General features: G+C 38.3%; 2 protein-coding genes across 2 annotated transcripts in view; one reads left to right on the top strand and one right to left on the bottom strand.

The window, feature by feature from the left end:
• Positions 1 to 16,113, bottom strand: part of DTNB (dystrobrevin beta) — a 608,309-nt gene that overhangs the window by 577,666 nt on the left and 14,530 nt on the right. The window lies entirely within an intron of this gene.
• Positions 1 to 16,113, top strand: part of RAB10 (RAB10, member RAS oncogene family) — a 75,276-nt gene that overhangs the window by 47,175 nt on the left and 11,988 nt on the right. The window contains exon 2 of the mRNA XM_004268104.3: positions 3,584 to 3,644. Coding sequence (XP_004268152.1) covers positions 3,584 to 3,644 — 61 coding nt within the window. The remainder of the gene's footprint in view (positions 1 to 3,583; positions 3,645 to 16,113) is intronic.

Raw genomic sequence — 16,113 nt, 5'->3', positions numbered from 1 at the left:
TTACATCACTCTTTTTTGGGGGGTGGAGGAGTGTGCTGCATGGCTTGCGGGATCTTAGTTTCCCGACCAGGGATTGAACCTAGGCTACGGCAGTGAAACCACCAAGTCCTAACCACTGGACCACCAGGGAATTCCCTATATCACTCTCTTTGCTGGATTCTTTTTCTTCTTATTCTTGGTAAAGCAGTCTCTCCTAGTAGCTGTCTTAGAAAAGATGCACGAGAGCTAAATATTTTGAGATCTTTCATCTTTAGAAATGCCTTTTTTTTACTCTTATTTGATTTTGGCTGGATATAGGTTGGGAATACTTTTTTTTTTAATTAATTTATTTTTGGCTGCATTGGGTCTTCGTTGCTGCGTGCAGGCTTTCTCTAGTTGCAGTGAGCAGGGGCTACTCTTTGTTGCAGTTCACGGGCTTCTCATTGCAGTGGCTTCTCTCGTTGTGGAGCACTGGCTCTAGGCGTGCGGGCTCAGTAGTTGTGGCGCACGGGCTTAGTTGCTCCATGGCATGTGGGGTCTTCCCGGACCAGGGCTCGAACCCATGTCCCCTGCGTTGGCAGGCGGATTCTTAACCACTGCGCCACCAGGGAAGCCCGAGAATACTTTTTTTTTTTTTTTTCTTTTTTGCAGTACGTGGGCCTCTCACTATTGTGGCCTCTCCTGTCGCGGAGCACAGGCTCCGGACGCGCAGGCTCCATGGCCATGGCTCACGGGCCTAGCCGCTCCGCGGCATGTGGGATCTTCCCGGACTGGGGCACGAACCCGTGTCCCCTGCATCGGCAGGCGGACTCTCAACCACTGTGCCACCAGGGAAGCCCCCGAGAATACCTTTTATTTACCTTTTTGTATCCTGGATTCTAGTGTTGCCGTTGAGTAGTTCAGAGTTGTTATTCTTGATTGTTTAATATGGCCTGGTTTGTTTCTCTGCAAGCTTTTATAATATTATCTTTATTCCTGAAATTTATCTTCAGCCCTGAAATTTCATGATGATATAATTTGGTATAGATCTTATTTTATTCATTATGCTAGGCACTAGGTGAGTCTTTCAGTCTAAAATAGATTCCTTTGATTCTGTTAAGTTTTCTTGCATAATTTTTAGATTACTATTTTCTGTGTGTCATTTTCTCTGTTCTTTCTTGAACTTACGAGTTAGATGTCAGATCTCCTGGTATGATCTTTTGACTTATCATATCTCACATACATTCCATTCTTTGTCATTTTGTTGTATTTTTTGAGAGATCTTAATTTTCCCTTACAGCCTTTCTGTTGAGTATATTATTTCTGCCTTTTTAATTTCCAGGAGTTTTCTAGTTCAGATTACTGTTTCTTCCCCCCACCCCCCCATCTTGTTCTGAGAAGATAAAAAGAACTATATCTTTTCCTCTGTATTGCCCCTGTTTCCTCCAGGTTTCCTTTTTTGTTTGTTTTTGCTTTTTTATTTTGATATCTCGTTGGAACTTTGTCCTTCATGCTTTTGCCTGAAACTCTAAAAAGCTGACTGGAAGCTAAGCAGGCAAGTGTGGAGCTTGTCAAGTGGTGAGTTTCACCCTAAAGGTGAAGCATCTGTGTCTTTTCTCAGGGACCCTTTTATTTTCTCTAGAAAATGTCATTTATCTGTTTATTCAACAGTGATTTCTTGAATGCCTGCTTATATGTCAGGCATAGCTCTAGGTGCTGGGAATTTAATAGAATTGAACAGATAAAAATCCCTACCCTTGTTGGATCTTATATTTGGCAAAGGGAGGCAGAAAAAGAAAAAGAAAAAGTAAATATATACAGTATATTTAAGGAATGTTAAAGATTAAAAAGTAAGGAATAGGGTTAAGGGAGTATTAACAGATAATGGACATGGGGTAAGGGACATGAGGAAAAGTTGCAGCTTAGGATATGTTAGCTAGGGGAAGGAGCTCTGATGGAGAAGAAAGTATTCCAGGATGGGAGAACAGTATATACAGAGACCTTGAGGTGGGAATCTGCCTGACCTGTGTGTGGAACAACTTGTGGAAGCCAGTACCGTTAGCGAGATCAGAGTAAGATGATATAGAAGATGCTGGGACTCCCCTGGTTGTCCAGTGGGTAAGACTCCATGCTCCCAATGCAGGGAGCCCAGGTTTGATCCCTGGTCGGGTAACTAGATCTTACATGCATGCCGCCTGCCACAACTGAGGAGCCCACATGCTGCAACTAAAGATCTCGCATGCCTCAGTGAAGGCCCAGTGCAGCCAAATTTTAAACAATAAATAAATAAGTAAATATTTTTTTTAAAAAGATGATATAGAAAATGCTGAGGTAGAGTGAACAGGGGGGAGGTGGGCAGAATGTGTAAGACCTTATGGACTATTTTAGGGACTTTTGCTTTTAGTCTTTGTGAAAGATGAGATTTGGAGATAGCCAGTAAGCAGTTGGGTATCTTAAGTTTGGAGTTAAGGGGAGCAGTCTGGGCTATGATATAAAATTTGAGAGTTGCCAGTGTGTACATGGAATTTAAAGCCATAAAATCAGGGAAAAGACGTTCACTCCAATTTTTAGAAAAGTTAGGTGAGGAGAAACCAGTAATGAAGATTGATGAGTGGCCGGAGAGGTAGGAACACTAGCAGAGTTTTTGTGCAGAAAAGAATGAAGAACTGCTTCAACTGCTGCTAATTATTTTGAGGATAGACAACATGAGATGGAGAGGGAAAATCATGGAGTCTAGGATGAGGTTTCTGTCTTGAACAGTTAGGTGGATGGCTTAAAACAGTCTAAATTCTTGGAAGTTTTCCAGTGTTACCTGGTTTCCATCACAAAGGGTTTAGAGCTTTCAGACTGTCCTAATTTCACTTCTATTCAGGAAAGTTTTCTGAAATAGTATTGGTTGTCAGGTTTGTCATTAAGATTAATTAACAAATTCTATGCCTAACTGGGATTGTTCAGTCCTGTTCAGAGTTGTTCTTGACAACCAGATCATTTTAGGACGATTTTCTCAGTAATTCCTAGAGAAACAAAAATATGGGCTGTAGACATAGTCTGAGGTTTGTAAGTGTCAGACAAATGGCCCTCTTTTTTTATTTTAATTGGGTATGGGAAACAAACTGAAAGGGCCAAATTGAAGATTTTACTTAGTTAAAGAGCAGACAGATCCTGGGGAACCTATAATACTTTTGCTTCATGTACTGTGACACACTGTGTTACTAGATGCATAAACATCTAGTACTTTTACACTTTCTAAATTCATTGACCTGTTCATCATTATGAAACGACCCTCTTTATCCCTGGTAGTATTCTTTTCTGGAAGCTAGTGAAGGGTATGTTTTTTGCTAATAGGAAACATCTTTTTATTCTTTTGCATTAAAATATTAGATATTAAAAAATATTTTTTTAATTTCCTAATTGTAAAATCTCTGTATATAACTATTTCTTCTACTGTCTTGGATCTTATATCACACAGGTTTACAGTTGGACACTTTTGCTCAGAATTGCATACATAGTAAATTTCCAGAACCAAACAAACAAATTTTGAAAGTGTGTTTTTACACCAATTAATTTTAGTATAGCCATGTTCAGAGCCATAGATACAATTTACCTTTTTTTTTCTATGTTGTAGGAATAGACTTTAAGATCAAAACAGTTGAATTGCAAGGAAAGAAGATCAAGCTACAGATATGGTAAGTAATGCTAATTTATTCACTTTATGTAGTAGAATGTTAACTTCCTGAAGGTTAGGCAGTGAAATCCTTCCTTGTCAACTGTTTAAATTCTAGGAAACTTCCCATTCTAAGCCAGTAGTCAGGTGACCTTCTTTCAGTGATGTAAAAAAAATTGTTGCCATGGACTTCGGAGTCCTTGAGATCTGGCTTGAGTGTTTTACCTTTTCTACTTACAGTATGAACTTGGGTAAGTTACATATCACTGTGAGGCCTTTATATCTTCATATGTAAAATGGAGATAATATCACCTATCTCAAAAGATTGTTATAAGGATTACATGAAATAATCTAGGTAATGCCTTTAGCACAATACTTTGCTCAGAAACACTATAAAAAAATTAATATAATCTTTTTGTTGTTTGGAGAGTCTTTAAGCTAAAAATGTACTTAATGTGTTTATAACTTTTTATAGGCATTATTATTTTCATTAGTTTGTATAGGATTTGCCCCGTAGAAGCACAATAAAATTCTTTAAATTTGTATTCAGGTATGAATCATAGACTTTAAAATTATAATAGCAGCATTTTTCAGTGAATATTAAGTGATCACAATGACCCTGTGAGAGATATATTACTCCTTTTTTAAAAAAATTTTCCTGAACAGCCTTATTGAGGTATAACTGGCACACGATAAACTACACATATTTAAAGTATACAGATTGGTAAGCTTTGACATATATATAAATCTGTGAAACCATCACCACAGTCAAGATAATGAACATATTCATCACCTCAGAAGTTTCCTTAAGCCTCTTTGTAATCTTGCCTTCCTATCCCCAGTCCCCAGGCAACCACCTTTCTGCTTTCTGTCACTATAGACCTGTTTCCATTTTCTAGTACTGTATACAAATGCAGTCATGTAATGTGTTATTTTTCTTTGTCTTTTTTGAGGGGAGGGGTCTGGCTTCTTTACTCAGCGTAGTTATTTTGAAAACTATCAATGATTTTATGTGTATCAATAAGTTCATTACTTTTTATTGCTAAGTAGTTTTCCATTGTTAAGATAAATCACAACTTGTTTATTCACCGTAAAGCTGCTACAGATCTTTGTATAGGCAAATGCTTTCTTTTCTCTTGGGTTATTCCTATTTTATAGATAATGAAATGGAGGCATTTTGAAATAATTTAACCAAGGTCATACAGCACGTAAATAGCAGAGCTGGGATGCATTACATGCTCAGAATGTAGGGTTGAGAGTGACATTCTTAATTGCTATACTGCCTCCTATAAATAGTAGTTTGTCAATTGATTTTGCTGCTCTTTTCAGTAACTATCGTTTTTCTTTCTTCATTGCCAGTCAACAGTTGTGTTAAATATGAATTCATGTTAATCTTTGGTTTTACTGTAATTGGACATATCGTAGAGTGGTTATGAGGATTAGTGATACATGTAAGGCACTTAGAGCAGTCTCCAGTGCATAATTAATGTTCAAGAAATCGTAGGTATTATTATTTGGGGATCTCCCATGTTGAGGCTAGAAGCCTAAGAATGGTAACATTTTTGAGCAGAGGAACAAGTTAGCAAAGGAAGTTGCAAACCCATAGTTGGAGAGTTAGAAAGGAGAATTAGGAGAGAACAATGTCCCAGAATCCAAAAGACAGTTTCAAAAAGTTAGGTATAATTAGAAGTCCAGTATGTCTAACCAGAATGTCTTCATTACCTGACCATGTAATTAGAAGTACAATCTTTATAACATCTTTAAAATTTAATACAAATTTAAATAAAATCTAGACATTTTAAAGCATTTCCTAAATTTAATGATTCTCTTTGAAGCACAACCCACTTGATGATCATTGATTTTTTCTTTTCTTTAACTGGGAAATAACCCAGCAAATGAAAAATGCCTCATATTCTATTTCATTATAATTAAAGTGATCTCAAGGGAAAGGATGTCAATTACTTATTCTGAATTTCAGCCAGCCCCTCACATCTTATTCCGACCTTGTCCCTACATGACATTTGTGTTTCAAGCGCCCTCCTAGGCCTTGCCAGACTGATTGGCTCTCTTCTTAACTGTATCCCCTCTGTATAGGGGATACAATTATTATTTAAGCCAATAATTCTCCAACTTTTTTGACAGTAGGTAAGATACATTTTACATTGTGACTCTGTGACTCAATATACATGTATATGTGTGTGTATATAACAGAAACAGGAGCATACAAAACAATATTTTTAAGACATATTTTTCTTTATACAGTATATAAAACCTTTGCCCTACTGAATATGTCCTGTTCCTCCTCCTACACTCTGTCCTCCACAGACTCTCCCTTCTGTTTCTTGACCTGTGGCTTTAAACATTTTTCCCTCCTCTTACCATTTTAGTTTCTGTAGCTTTCAGAAGTAAAGAGTAACACGTAATGCTTGTTTTTAAAAAGAGAGCCTTCCTCAGAAGGTGCTCTTTTGAAATAAGAAGTCCTCCAGTGTAGCCTTCAAGATTAATCTAGAAAAGATTTCTAGTGTACCTATAAAATCAAGTATAGCAGAGAAATGGCAACATTTATAATTTAGAGTTTATAACACTTTAGAAGGAAAATTTGATGTAGTTTAGGTTTTCATGTATACAATTGACTGCTTTTTTTTTTTTAATTAATTTTTATTTATTTATTTTTGGCTACATTGGGTCTTCGTCGCTGCACGTGGGCTTTCTCTAGTTGTGGCGAGCGGGGGCTGCTCTTTTTTCTGGTGTGCGAGCTTCTCACTGCGGTGGCTTCTCTTGTTGTGGAGCATGGGCTCTAGGCATGCAGGCTCAGTAGCTGTGGCTCGCGGGCTCTAGAGCGCAGGTTCAGTAATTGTGGTGCACGGGCTTAGTTGCTCCGCGGTATGTGGGATCTTCCCGGACCAGTGCTCGAACCCGCGTTCCCCGCACTGGCAGGCAGATTCTTAGCCACTGCGCCACCAGGGAAGCCCTGCTTTTAATTTTAAATATCCATTTTCTTGTAAAGATTAGGAATGAGTGACTGGTTAAAATTTGTGATTAATAGTTTTCAAGAGGTTAGCATTAGGCCAGCTGATTTTGTTTTCTTTGCTTGAGTTGATATGCATGTTAATATTCCAGGGAGAAAAAAAGTCATGTAGCTCCAGGTTAAGAGATCTGCTGGGATATGCTGCAGTGATTCAAGAAAGCTTTTAGGAGGAAAAACCCCATTACTATTAACTTACGATGATACCAAAATTCAAAATGCTATTCTCAACTTCAGTACTTTGCTTCCAGTTGCTACTAAAAAGCACAGTGATTTTTATCTCTCTTTAGTTTGAATGAATATATTCAGGTTCTTGTTTCAGCATGAAAAATTGTTCTGTGATTGAATATTAATTTTGGAAACTTTCTTTAGTCTGTGCTAAAGCTTTGTCTTATTTTTCTTACTCGAATGGTCTTCACTCATTTCTTTCTAGGAATCTTTTAGTTTAACTGTTGCATAAGGGTCTCACCTGTCCAAGGCACATGTATGTGGGCCTGAAATTAGCTTGTTTGGCTGATAGAGAAGCAGCTAGCTATGGTTTTTAAAATCCCAGATCTCTAGAAAATTTCTACCGAAGTGTCTTTTGCTATCTACATTTTCCGTAGAGTAGTGGGTCCTGCCAGGAAAACAGTCATAGTGAGTTACTTTAAGTCTGCCTTTTCTTTCGGTTTTTTTCTTTTTTGTTATTTTTGGGGGTTTTTTTTGGCGGGGGGGTCAGAAATGTTTGCCACTGTCAACATTTGTATCTTGTACCAGCAGCAGATTTTAACGTCAGCACAGTTACCAGAAACCAGTTAGTATCATATTGTAGAGAAATTAAACATTTACCGACATAAAGTGCCGGATACACGGGAGCCGTCTTTGAGTTTTCCCATTCCCTTAACCCCAACATCCAATTTAGCAAGTCTTGTTGATTCTGTCTCTAAAATATGTCTAGAATCCAAATACAATCTGATGTCTCCATTGTTACCCCCAGTTCAAGCCACCATTACCTATTCTTTGGACCATTGCAGTAGGCTTTTAATATTCTAACAGGTCCTTACTTCCCCTTTGCCTTCTTCCAGTACTTTTCCCAGGTAACAGCCTTAGTAACCTTTTTCAAATATAAATATGATCATGGTTGTCATTCCTTCCCCTATTTATAACCATTTTGACTTTCCTTTGCATTTCGAATGAAAGCCGAAATTCCAAATCCAAACTCCTTTCCACAGTTTACAGAGTGGTCCCCTGCCCGCTGTTCTGACCTCCTTTTATGCTCCCTGTATATATAGTCTCTCCCCACAGCTGATCTCCTTTCAATTCCATGAACATGGCAAGCTCTTCTCCAGTTTAGGACCTTTGTACATACCCTGTAGATCCCCCTTAACCCACCCAAGTGTAGCTAGACTAAGCATTCTGAAGTACCACTCCATTCCAGAGGCTTCCCATTTCAACAGAAGTGAATTTGAAAACTCCAGTTTCTGGCTACTGCCCCTTCTGACCTCATCTCTTACCAGCTTTGCTCCAGCCACTGTGGTCATTTTTTCCTCTCCTGAACATGCCAAGCATATTCCCATCTGTGGGCCCTTGTTATTCACCTGTTCCTTCCGCTTGGAATGCTTTTTATCAGATCTTTGTGTTGCTGCCTTCTCTCATTCAATCTCAGTTCATTGTTAGCCTCTGAGAGAGGCCCTGCATGATGACAAACTAAAGCCACCCCAGTCCTTTAGGCACTATCATGTTTATCTTAGTTTATGTTTGTCAGAGTATTTTTTTAGTATCTAAGTTTACCATATTTAAAAATGTGTTCATTGTTGTTCCCCTCACTAGAATGTCAGCTTTTTGAGGGTGGGGATGCCATCTGTCTGATTTGTGGTTATGTAACCATCCCCTACAACAGACCCTGGCAGATACAGATGCTGAATAAATATTTGTTGACTGAATGACTTTGTTTGATTGGTTTCTGTTCATACTTCACTTCTCACTTACCTTAAACATCACCTCTATAGAGAAGACCTCCTTGATTATCAAGATTGCTTCCTCCCTCCCCTTTACGTCATTCTTCATCACTCTACCCTGTTTACCTTGTTAAGGTTTATCACAATTTGGAATTACATATTTATTTACTTGTTTGTTCCTGTCCCCACTGTAATGTAAGCTCTGCAAGGGTAGGTATCAGGCTTTTGACTTTTGACCCGTTTTGGGCGATGAAGACGAGCATAAATTAAACTCACAGTATTTTGGGTGTAGAGAAGTTGCATATCTGTGAGGAAATCCAGGCCTTGTTAAGATAAAACCCAATGTGAGAAATTTAACATCCTAATTTATAAAGTAAATAACTTCATTATGTTACCAAAAGCACAAAGTTACGAAATTTGGGGTCTCTGCCTTGCCGAGGAGCTTGATGTTGTCTCTGGCCTGTTCTGGTGCTGTCAGTGTCCAGCCTAAAAATAGCTGTCATAATAGCAGCCAGAGCACACGGCTTCTTTGACCCTGTGTGTGGGACTAACAGTTAAGGAAATAAGCTCTTTTAGTTCCTAGGAATATATCACTCCTTTCATTATATGTCAGTGGGAAAAAATAGGATTTTACAACATTCTCTTAGCTGTGCATCTGTCATTTTATGTAAGGAAAATTCTATTGCCATTGATTCATAATTTCAGAAATCTGATTATACTACATAGGCTGAGAAGAAAAAATTTTTAATAGGAGAGGAAAACCAAGTGGTTTTGAAAACAGGCTCAAAAACCTGTAATATGGGACATGAAAAGGTAATGTGAATATATACAGTGTTTAATTGCTCTTCAGACAATAAACACCTGCTTTTGCTGATTGGAGCCAACCTGCTGTCTTTAGACCTGGGTGTATGTGTTTTAGGTTTTATGCAAACCTAAAAATAATTTGACCATGAATTAGCAGCTGTGGCTATTTTTAGCCCTGGGCGGAGGGTCACCAATTAGCCTAGAGATGGTGAGGCAGGGACTCCCTTTCTGCTTTGAAATAAATTGTTGATTGCACTAACAGTTGGTAGGGATTGGTATTATAGGAGGATCCAGGAAAAGGATAATTTTAAAAGACTTAGCAAGGAGAGCATATAAAAAGAAGGAAGAGGGGTTGTAAGAAGTTTTGGGAGATGGAGGAGACAAAAATCAAAGAACAGATGGAGTAGTATGCCATCAGTGAAAACAAAAACTCTTATTTTGTTCTGAAATCATGATTACTTTTTCAGAAGGGCCATTAATATTTCAATATCTTTTTATCAGTATTTCATAACTAAGCAGCATAATAATATAAAAATAAAATTTCCTCTCCAGGTGCCATTGATTTAGATTTAGCTAAGTAGTTTCTTTGCAGTGTGTTTTTTCTTGGTGGAGAATGTAGTCATAGATTTGACACTGAAGTGTGTATATAATTTGCTAGTTGTGAATGAATGGGGACGTGAGCCATATGGATACCTGGGTGTAACAGTGTTCCAAGAATGTTAGACAGTGTTGGGGGTGGTATTCATAGCAGAATGCTGTGGAAGATTTTTTCCCTAAATTGTTATTACTTATGATAAAAATCGAAATGCAAGTTTTCTATCCCTCCTACATTACAGCTGTTAGACACTACTGGAAGCCCGGTCCTGTATGTTCTTTGTCTTGGATAAGTACTTCTTCTTTTTTTTTTTTTTTTTTGGCGGGCCTCTCACTGTTGTGGCCTCTCCCGTTGCGGAGCACAGGCTCCGGACGCGCAGGCTCAGCGGCCATGGCTCACGGGCCCAGCCGCTCCGCGGCATGTGGGATCTTCCCGGACCAGGGCACGAACCCATGTCCTCTGCATCGGCAGGCGGACTCTCAACCACCGCGCCACCAGGGAAGCCCTGGATAAGTACATTTTTAGCCTGGATTTTAGGTAGGAAACTTTAACCCCTCCCTAGTGGGATAGAATTATTAGTTAATTTATACTTCTTTTTGCAATTTACAAAAGAACTAAACTATTTCTACTGTGATAGGACAAATTTTTATTGTTTTTTCATGAAAACATTTATAATTACATCTGTTTTAAGGCAACTTGTAACTAAATAGATTAATAAAAGATAAAATAAGAATTTGGAATTGAGAAAAATGTAAATACACTGTCTCTAAAGGACAACTCATTTGCTATGCTTAATTTGTAAAGTTTACCTATAAACTTCTTGGCGTCCAACACAAAAAGGGCAGGGAGGGAGGGCTACCAACAAAAAAAGTAAGTTATTCTTTTCAGAAATAATGTAAAGAAAGCAGGAAAGAACAGGTCATAACTAATACACAATAAGTTTTCATAAAGCTATTTGTAATGATTCTAATTTGTTGACATAATATTGAGATAATGGAGATAAGATTGTGTCTAAGAAGGTATATAAATACATAAATACAAATGCATACATGTGCGTGTCTGTGTGTATGGCCTTTTAGTAGTCTAACCTAATTTAAGGATGCAACATAGAATTGATAGCAAGTCTATTAGATGGTTTTTCTTAAATGTCATTTTTTTGGATAGGTATTACATTACCTCCTAACTCTGCTTTTGCACACACACCCATTTTTAACACAGTAGACAGAACAGTTTTTTTTTAAACCCAGATTAAGTTATTTCTTTTCGTAAAACCCTCCAATAGACTTCCCATCTCACTCAGAGGAAAAGCTGCGATGCTTGCCGAGGCCTATAAGATCCTACATGATCTGCACTCCCGCCCCACCACCTCTCTGATCTCCTGCTAGTCTGGCTTCACTCCTTCCATTCCAGTCACATTGATCTCCTTTCTATTCCTCAACCATGCCTCAGGACCTTTGCACTTGTTCTTTCCCCTTCTTGGAATACCGTTGCTCCCACATATTTGTATGGCTCACTTCCTTATTCCCTTCACTTCCTCTACTCTGTTTAAAATTTCACTTGTTTGCACCATCCCCAGCATCAGCCCCTAGTCTCTTTACTTTTTGTCTTCTTGACACTTTTCACCCTCTGAAGAAGTGTAACTCCAGAAATTTGTATGACAGGGCTGAGATTCTCTTAAGAAAATTGAAAAGTCCAGCCAAATCTTTAACTTGGCTAAATAAAAAAACATATTATATTACTTTCATACAGAAATAGGCTTCAGGCAAAGCCAGGGTTTTGCTTGTGAAACAATTTTGATTATAGCTTAAACACACACAACTATTAACTTGAGAGAGCTCTGAATACCATAGACATAGAGCATCTCTGTAGAGATGGTTTTGACTTAGGACATTTTAAAAGCACAATTAAATTTTGGGTCACATATAATGATATTATTACATGTTTGCATATTTTTATACTATAGATTCTTTGGGGTTATCTATAATAAATACAAATTAATTATAAAATTTTACTTTAGTTATCCCTACTACTTTGTTTGTAAAAAAAAAAACCCCAAAGATCCAGGGAGGTTAAATACCTTCAAGGTCACTCAGCTGGAAGGATTGGAACCTGACAATAAAGTTGGATCTGACTCCAGACCCATGTTCTGTGTGTGTTCTTGCATAATGCCTAGCACATGGTAGACCCTCAGTATATATTTGAATTGATGGATAAATGGATAGGTGTCAGATATATGAACATATAATGCACACTGTGATTAAATGTAAGGAATATTAATGTATTGGTAGTTCTTTTTTTTTGCGGTACTCGGGCCTCTCACGTTGCGGAGCACAGGCTCCGGATGCGCAGGCTCAGTGACCATGGCTCACGGGCCCAGCCGCTCCGCGGCATGTGGGATCTTCCCAGACTGGGGCACGAACCCGTGTCCCCTGCATCGGCAGGCGGACTCTCAACCACGCACCACTAGGGAAGCCCTGGTAGTTCTTTTACGTTCCTTGCTACTCATATTTTTAGACATATAAGCACTATTTTTAAAAATGTATGTTTTTAAGGGTCATGTAACTAAATTGGAATGCCTTGATTCTAAAATATAATAAAGGACTGCTAGGTAAGATTCTGAAATACTGACTCATTAACAAACATTTGAGTGTTTATTCACCATGTAGATACTCTGGATTTTGCAGTGAACAAGACAAACAAATCTCTGATGGAACCTACATTTTAGAGGACATGGGAGACAGTAAATAAATCTATAATAAGTGCTTTGCAGAGAGGTAAAGCAAGGAGATGGAATAGAGAGAGACTGGATGACTATTTAAATTGGATGGGCAGAGAAGGCTTCTGATAAGGTGATGGTTAAAATGCAAAGATGAGGTGCCAACCATGTATAGGACTGTGGGCACAGCTAGTACAGAAGCTCTCTGGTGAGACCAAGCTTGTGAATTTGGAGACATGAAAAAATGTGGTTCTAGCTGTCAGGGAAAAGAGTGCCTCAGAATTTGGCGGGGGGGTGCTGGTGAAAAGTACAAATCCTGTAATACTTTGTAAACTTCAGGGTAAGGATTTTGGGATTGGTTCTGGTTATAATGAATCGCCATTGGAATTTTTAGTTTGTTTTTTTAAGCCTAGTCATGTTTTCCGTTTGTTTACTTGTTTTGTAATGGCTTTATTGAGACATAATTCACATACCTTATAATTCACCCATTTAAAGTATACAATTAAATAGTTTTTTAGTATATTTGCAAGGTATATTCACCATGATCACAATTTTAGAACATTTTTATACTTCTGGAAAGAAACCCATACCCTTTAGCAGCCTTTTTCCATCCTGCCCAAACCCTTCATCCAGGGTAACCACTAACCTACTTTCTGTCTCTGTAGATTTTCCTGTTCTGGATATTTCATATAAGTGGAATTATATTACAATATGTGATCTTTCGTGTCTGATTTCTTTCACTGAACATAATGTTATCAGGGTTCACCCATGTTGTAGCATATATCAGTACTTCGTTCCTTTTTATGGCTGAATAATATTCCATTGTATGGATATACTACATTTTATTTACCCATTCATTAGTTGATGAACATTTAGGTTGTTTCTACTTTTTTTTTTGGCCAGTTCTTTCAGATTTTCCACATAGATGATCATGTCATCTGTGAACAAAGACAGTTTTATGTCTTCCTTCCAAACCTGTATACCTTTTTTTTTTTTTTTTTTTTTGTGGTACGCGGGCCTCTCACTGTTGTGGCCTCTCCCGTTGCGGAGCGCAGGCTCAGCGGCCATGGCTCATGGGCCCAGCTGCTCCGCAGCATGTGGGATCTTCCCGGACCGGGATGCGAACCCGTGTCCCCTGCATCGGCAGGTGGACTCTTTGGGAAAATATTCCCAAACCACATAACCTGACAAAGGACTTACATGTAAAAAGAACTCTCAACACTCAATAGTTAAAAAAAAAAGGGGTGGGGGGAACCATCCAATTAGAAAATAGACAAAAGAGGGAATTCCCTGGTGGTCCACTGGTTAGGACTCTGTGCTTCCACTGCAGGGGACACGGGTTTGATCCCTGGTTGGGGAACTAAGATCCTGCATGCTGCACTGTGCAGCTAAAAAAAAAAAAGAAAATAGGCAAAAGACACGAATAGACATTTCACCAGAGAGGATATATGGATTGCAGATAACTACATGAAAAAGGGTATAACATCATTAGCCGTAGAGAAATACAAATTAAAATGATGATGAGATATCACTGCATGCCCTATTAGTACAACTAAAATAAAATATAGTGAGAACACCAAATGCTGATGAGGATGCAAAGAAACTGGGTCTCTCATACATTGCTAGTGGGAATGTATTAAAGTAGTATAGCTACTCTAGTAGCTACTACTGGCAATTTCTTATAAAGTTAAACATATACTTACCATCTGACGCAGCAGTAACATTCCTGGGTGTTCATCCCAGAGAAATGAACACTTATGTACACACAGAAACTTGTACACGAATGTTCATAGCAACTTTATTTGTAATAGCCAAAAACTAAAAACGACCCAAATATCCTTACACAGGTGAGTGATTAAACAAATTGTGATGAGTCCATTCAGTGGAATACTACCCAGCAATAAAATGAAACACACTAGTATTACATGCAACAACTTGGGTAGATCTCAAGGGCATTATGCTGGAAAAAGTGAAAACAACCGTTTCAAAAGGTTGCATTATGCATGATTCCATTTATATAACATTCTGGAAATGGCAAAAGTAGAGAAATGGAAAACAGATTATTAGCCAGAGTGTAGGGACTATATAGGAGGTAGAGAGAGGAGTGAGTGATACAACAGTTTTCTGCCTTCTTTATGGCAGTGACTACACAACTCTATACATGTGATAAAATTGCAGAGAACAGTACTCTAATAATGTCTGTAGATTGTACCAGTGTCAATTTCTTTTTGTACTATGATGTAAGATGTTACCATTGGGAAGAACTGGGTAAAGGGTACACAGGACTTCTTTGTACTGTTTTCGAAACTTCCTGTGAGGCTGTAGTTATTTTAAAACAAAAGTTTTAAAAAGAAGTTTGCTGGGAAGGGGAACAGAGAAACGCAGTGTTAGTTGGAGGGATGTGGGGTTGAGAGTGGGGTTTTTTGTTTGTTTGAATTTTGCTTTTTTTAGAAAAGATAGGGGAGGGACTTCCCTGGTGGCGCAGTGGTTAAGAATCTGCCTGCCAATGGAGGGGACTCGGGTTCGAGCTCTGGTCCGGGAAGATCCCGCATGCTGCGGAGCAGCTGGGGCCGTGCGCCACAATTACTGAGCCTGTGTTCTAGAGCCTGCAAGCCACAACTACTGAGCCCGCGTGCCACAACTACTGAAGCCCACACGCCTAGAGCCCGTGCTCTACAACGAGAAGCCACCGCAATGAGAAGCCCGCACACCACAACAAAGAGTAGTCCCCGCTCGCCGCAACTAGAGAAAGCCCGCGCACAGCAACAAAGACCCAACGCAGCCAAAAATAAATAAATTTTTTAAGAAAGGGGGGGAGACTTAAACATGTACATATGCTAATTATAATGATCCATAAAAAGGAATTGGTGATGCAAATGAGGGAAAAATTACAGGAGCAAAATATCTTTAGCTTGAAAGCATTGAAAAATACTACTATTTACGTATTTCTGTCCTGTTATTTATAAATGAGGTTATCTTTACAACTTTTTGTAAATGATTCTAAAGATAAATGTGGCTATACTATGGTGTAGTCCTTTAATGTTCTCAAAATTCCACAAGCTTTTGTATTACATTGTGGAACTAGATCACTAAATAAATGGAATTCCAAGAGTTTTTATCACATTTGCTGGTATTCGTCTTTAAATAACTTTAAAAAGAATTTTATGTCACTTTGTACTGTTCTCCCTTTCAGATTTTCATCCAGTATTGGTAGGTTGTTAATTTCCTTAGACTAAAAAGTATTTGCACATATATATGTTTACAAATAACCTTAATTGTATACTATTTAAGAATTAAATGAGTGGTGGTTCTATTTTGTTTTGTGTCATATAGTGGATTTTAATCTCTATTTTACCAAACTATTCTACTGTTTTGCCCTTTATCTAGAACTTAGTAATATCAAATGCTCAGTGC

The sequence above is a fragment of the Orcinus orca genome, chromosome 13, assembly GCF_937001465.1.
Source record: "Orcinus orca chromosome 13, mOrcOrc1.1, whole genome shotgun sequence".
Classification (NCBI taxonomy): Eukaryota; Metazoa; Chordata; class Mammalia; order Artiodactyla; family Delphinidae; genus Orcinus; species Orcinus orca.
The sequence above is the reverse complement of the archived record's forward strand: the minus strand, read 5'-3'. Positions and strand labels throughout refer to the sequence as shown.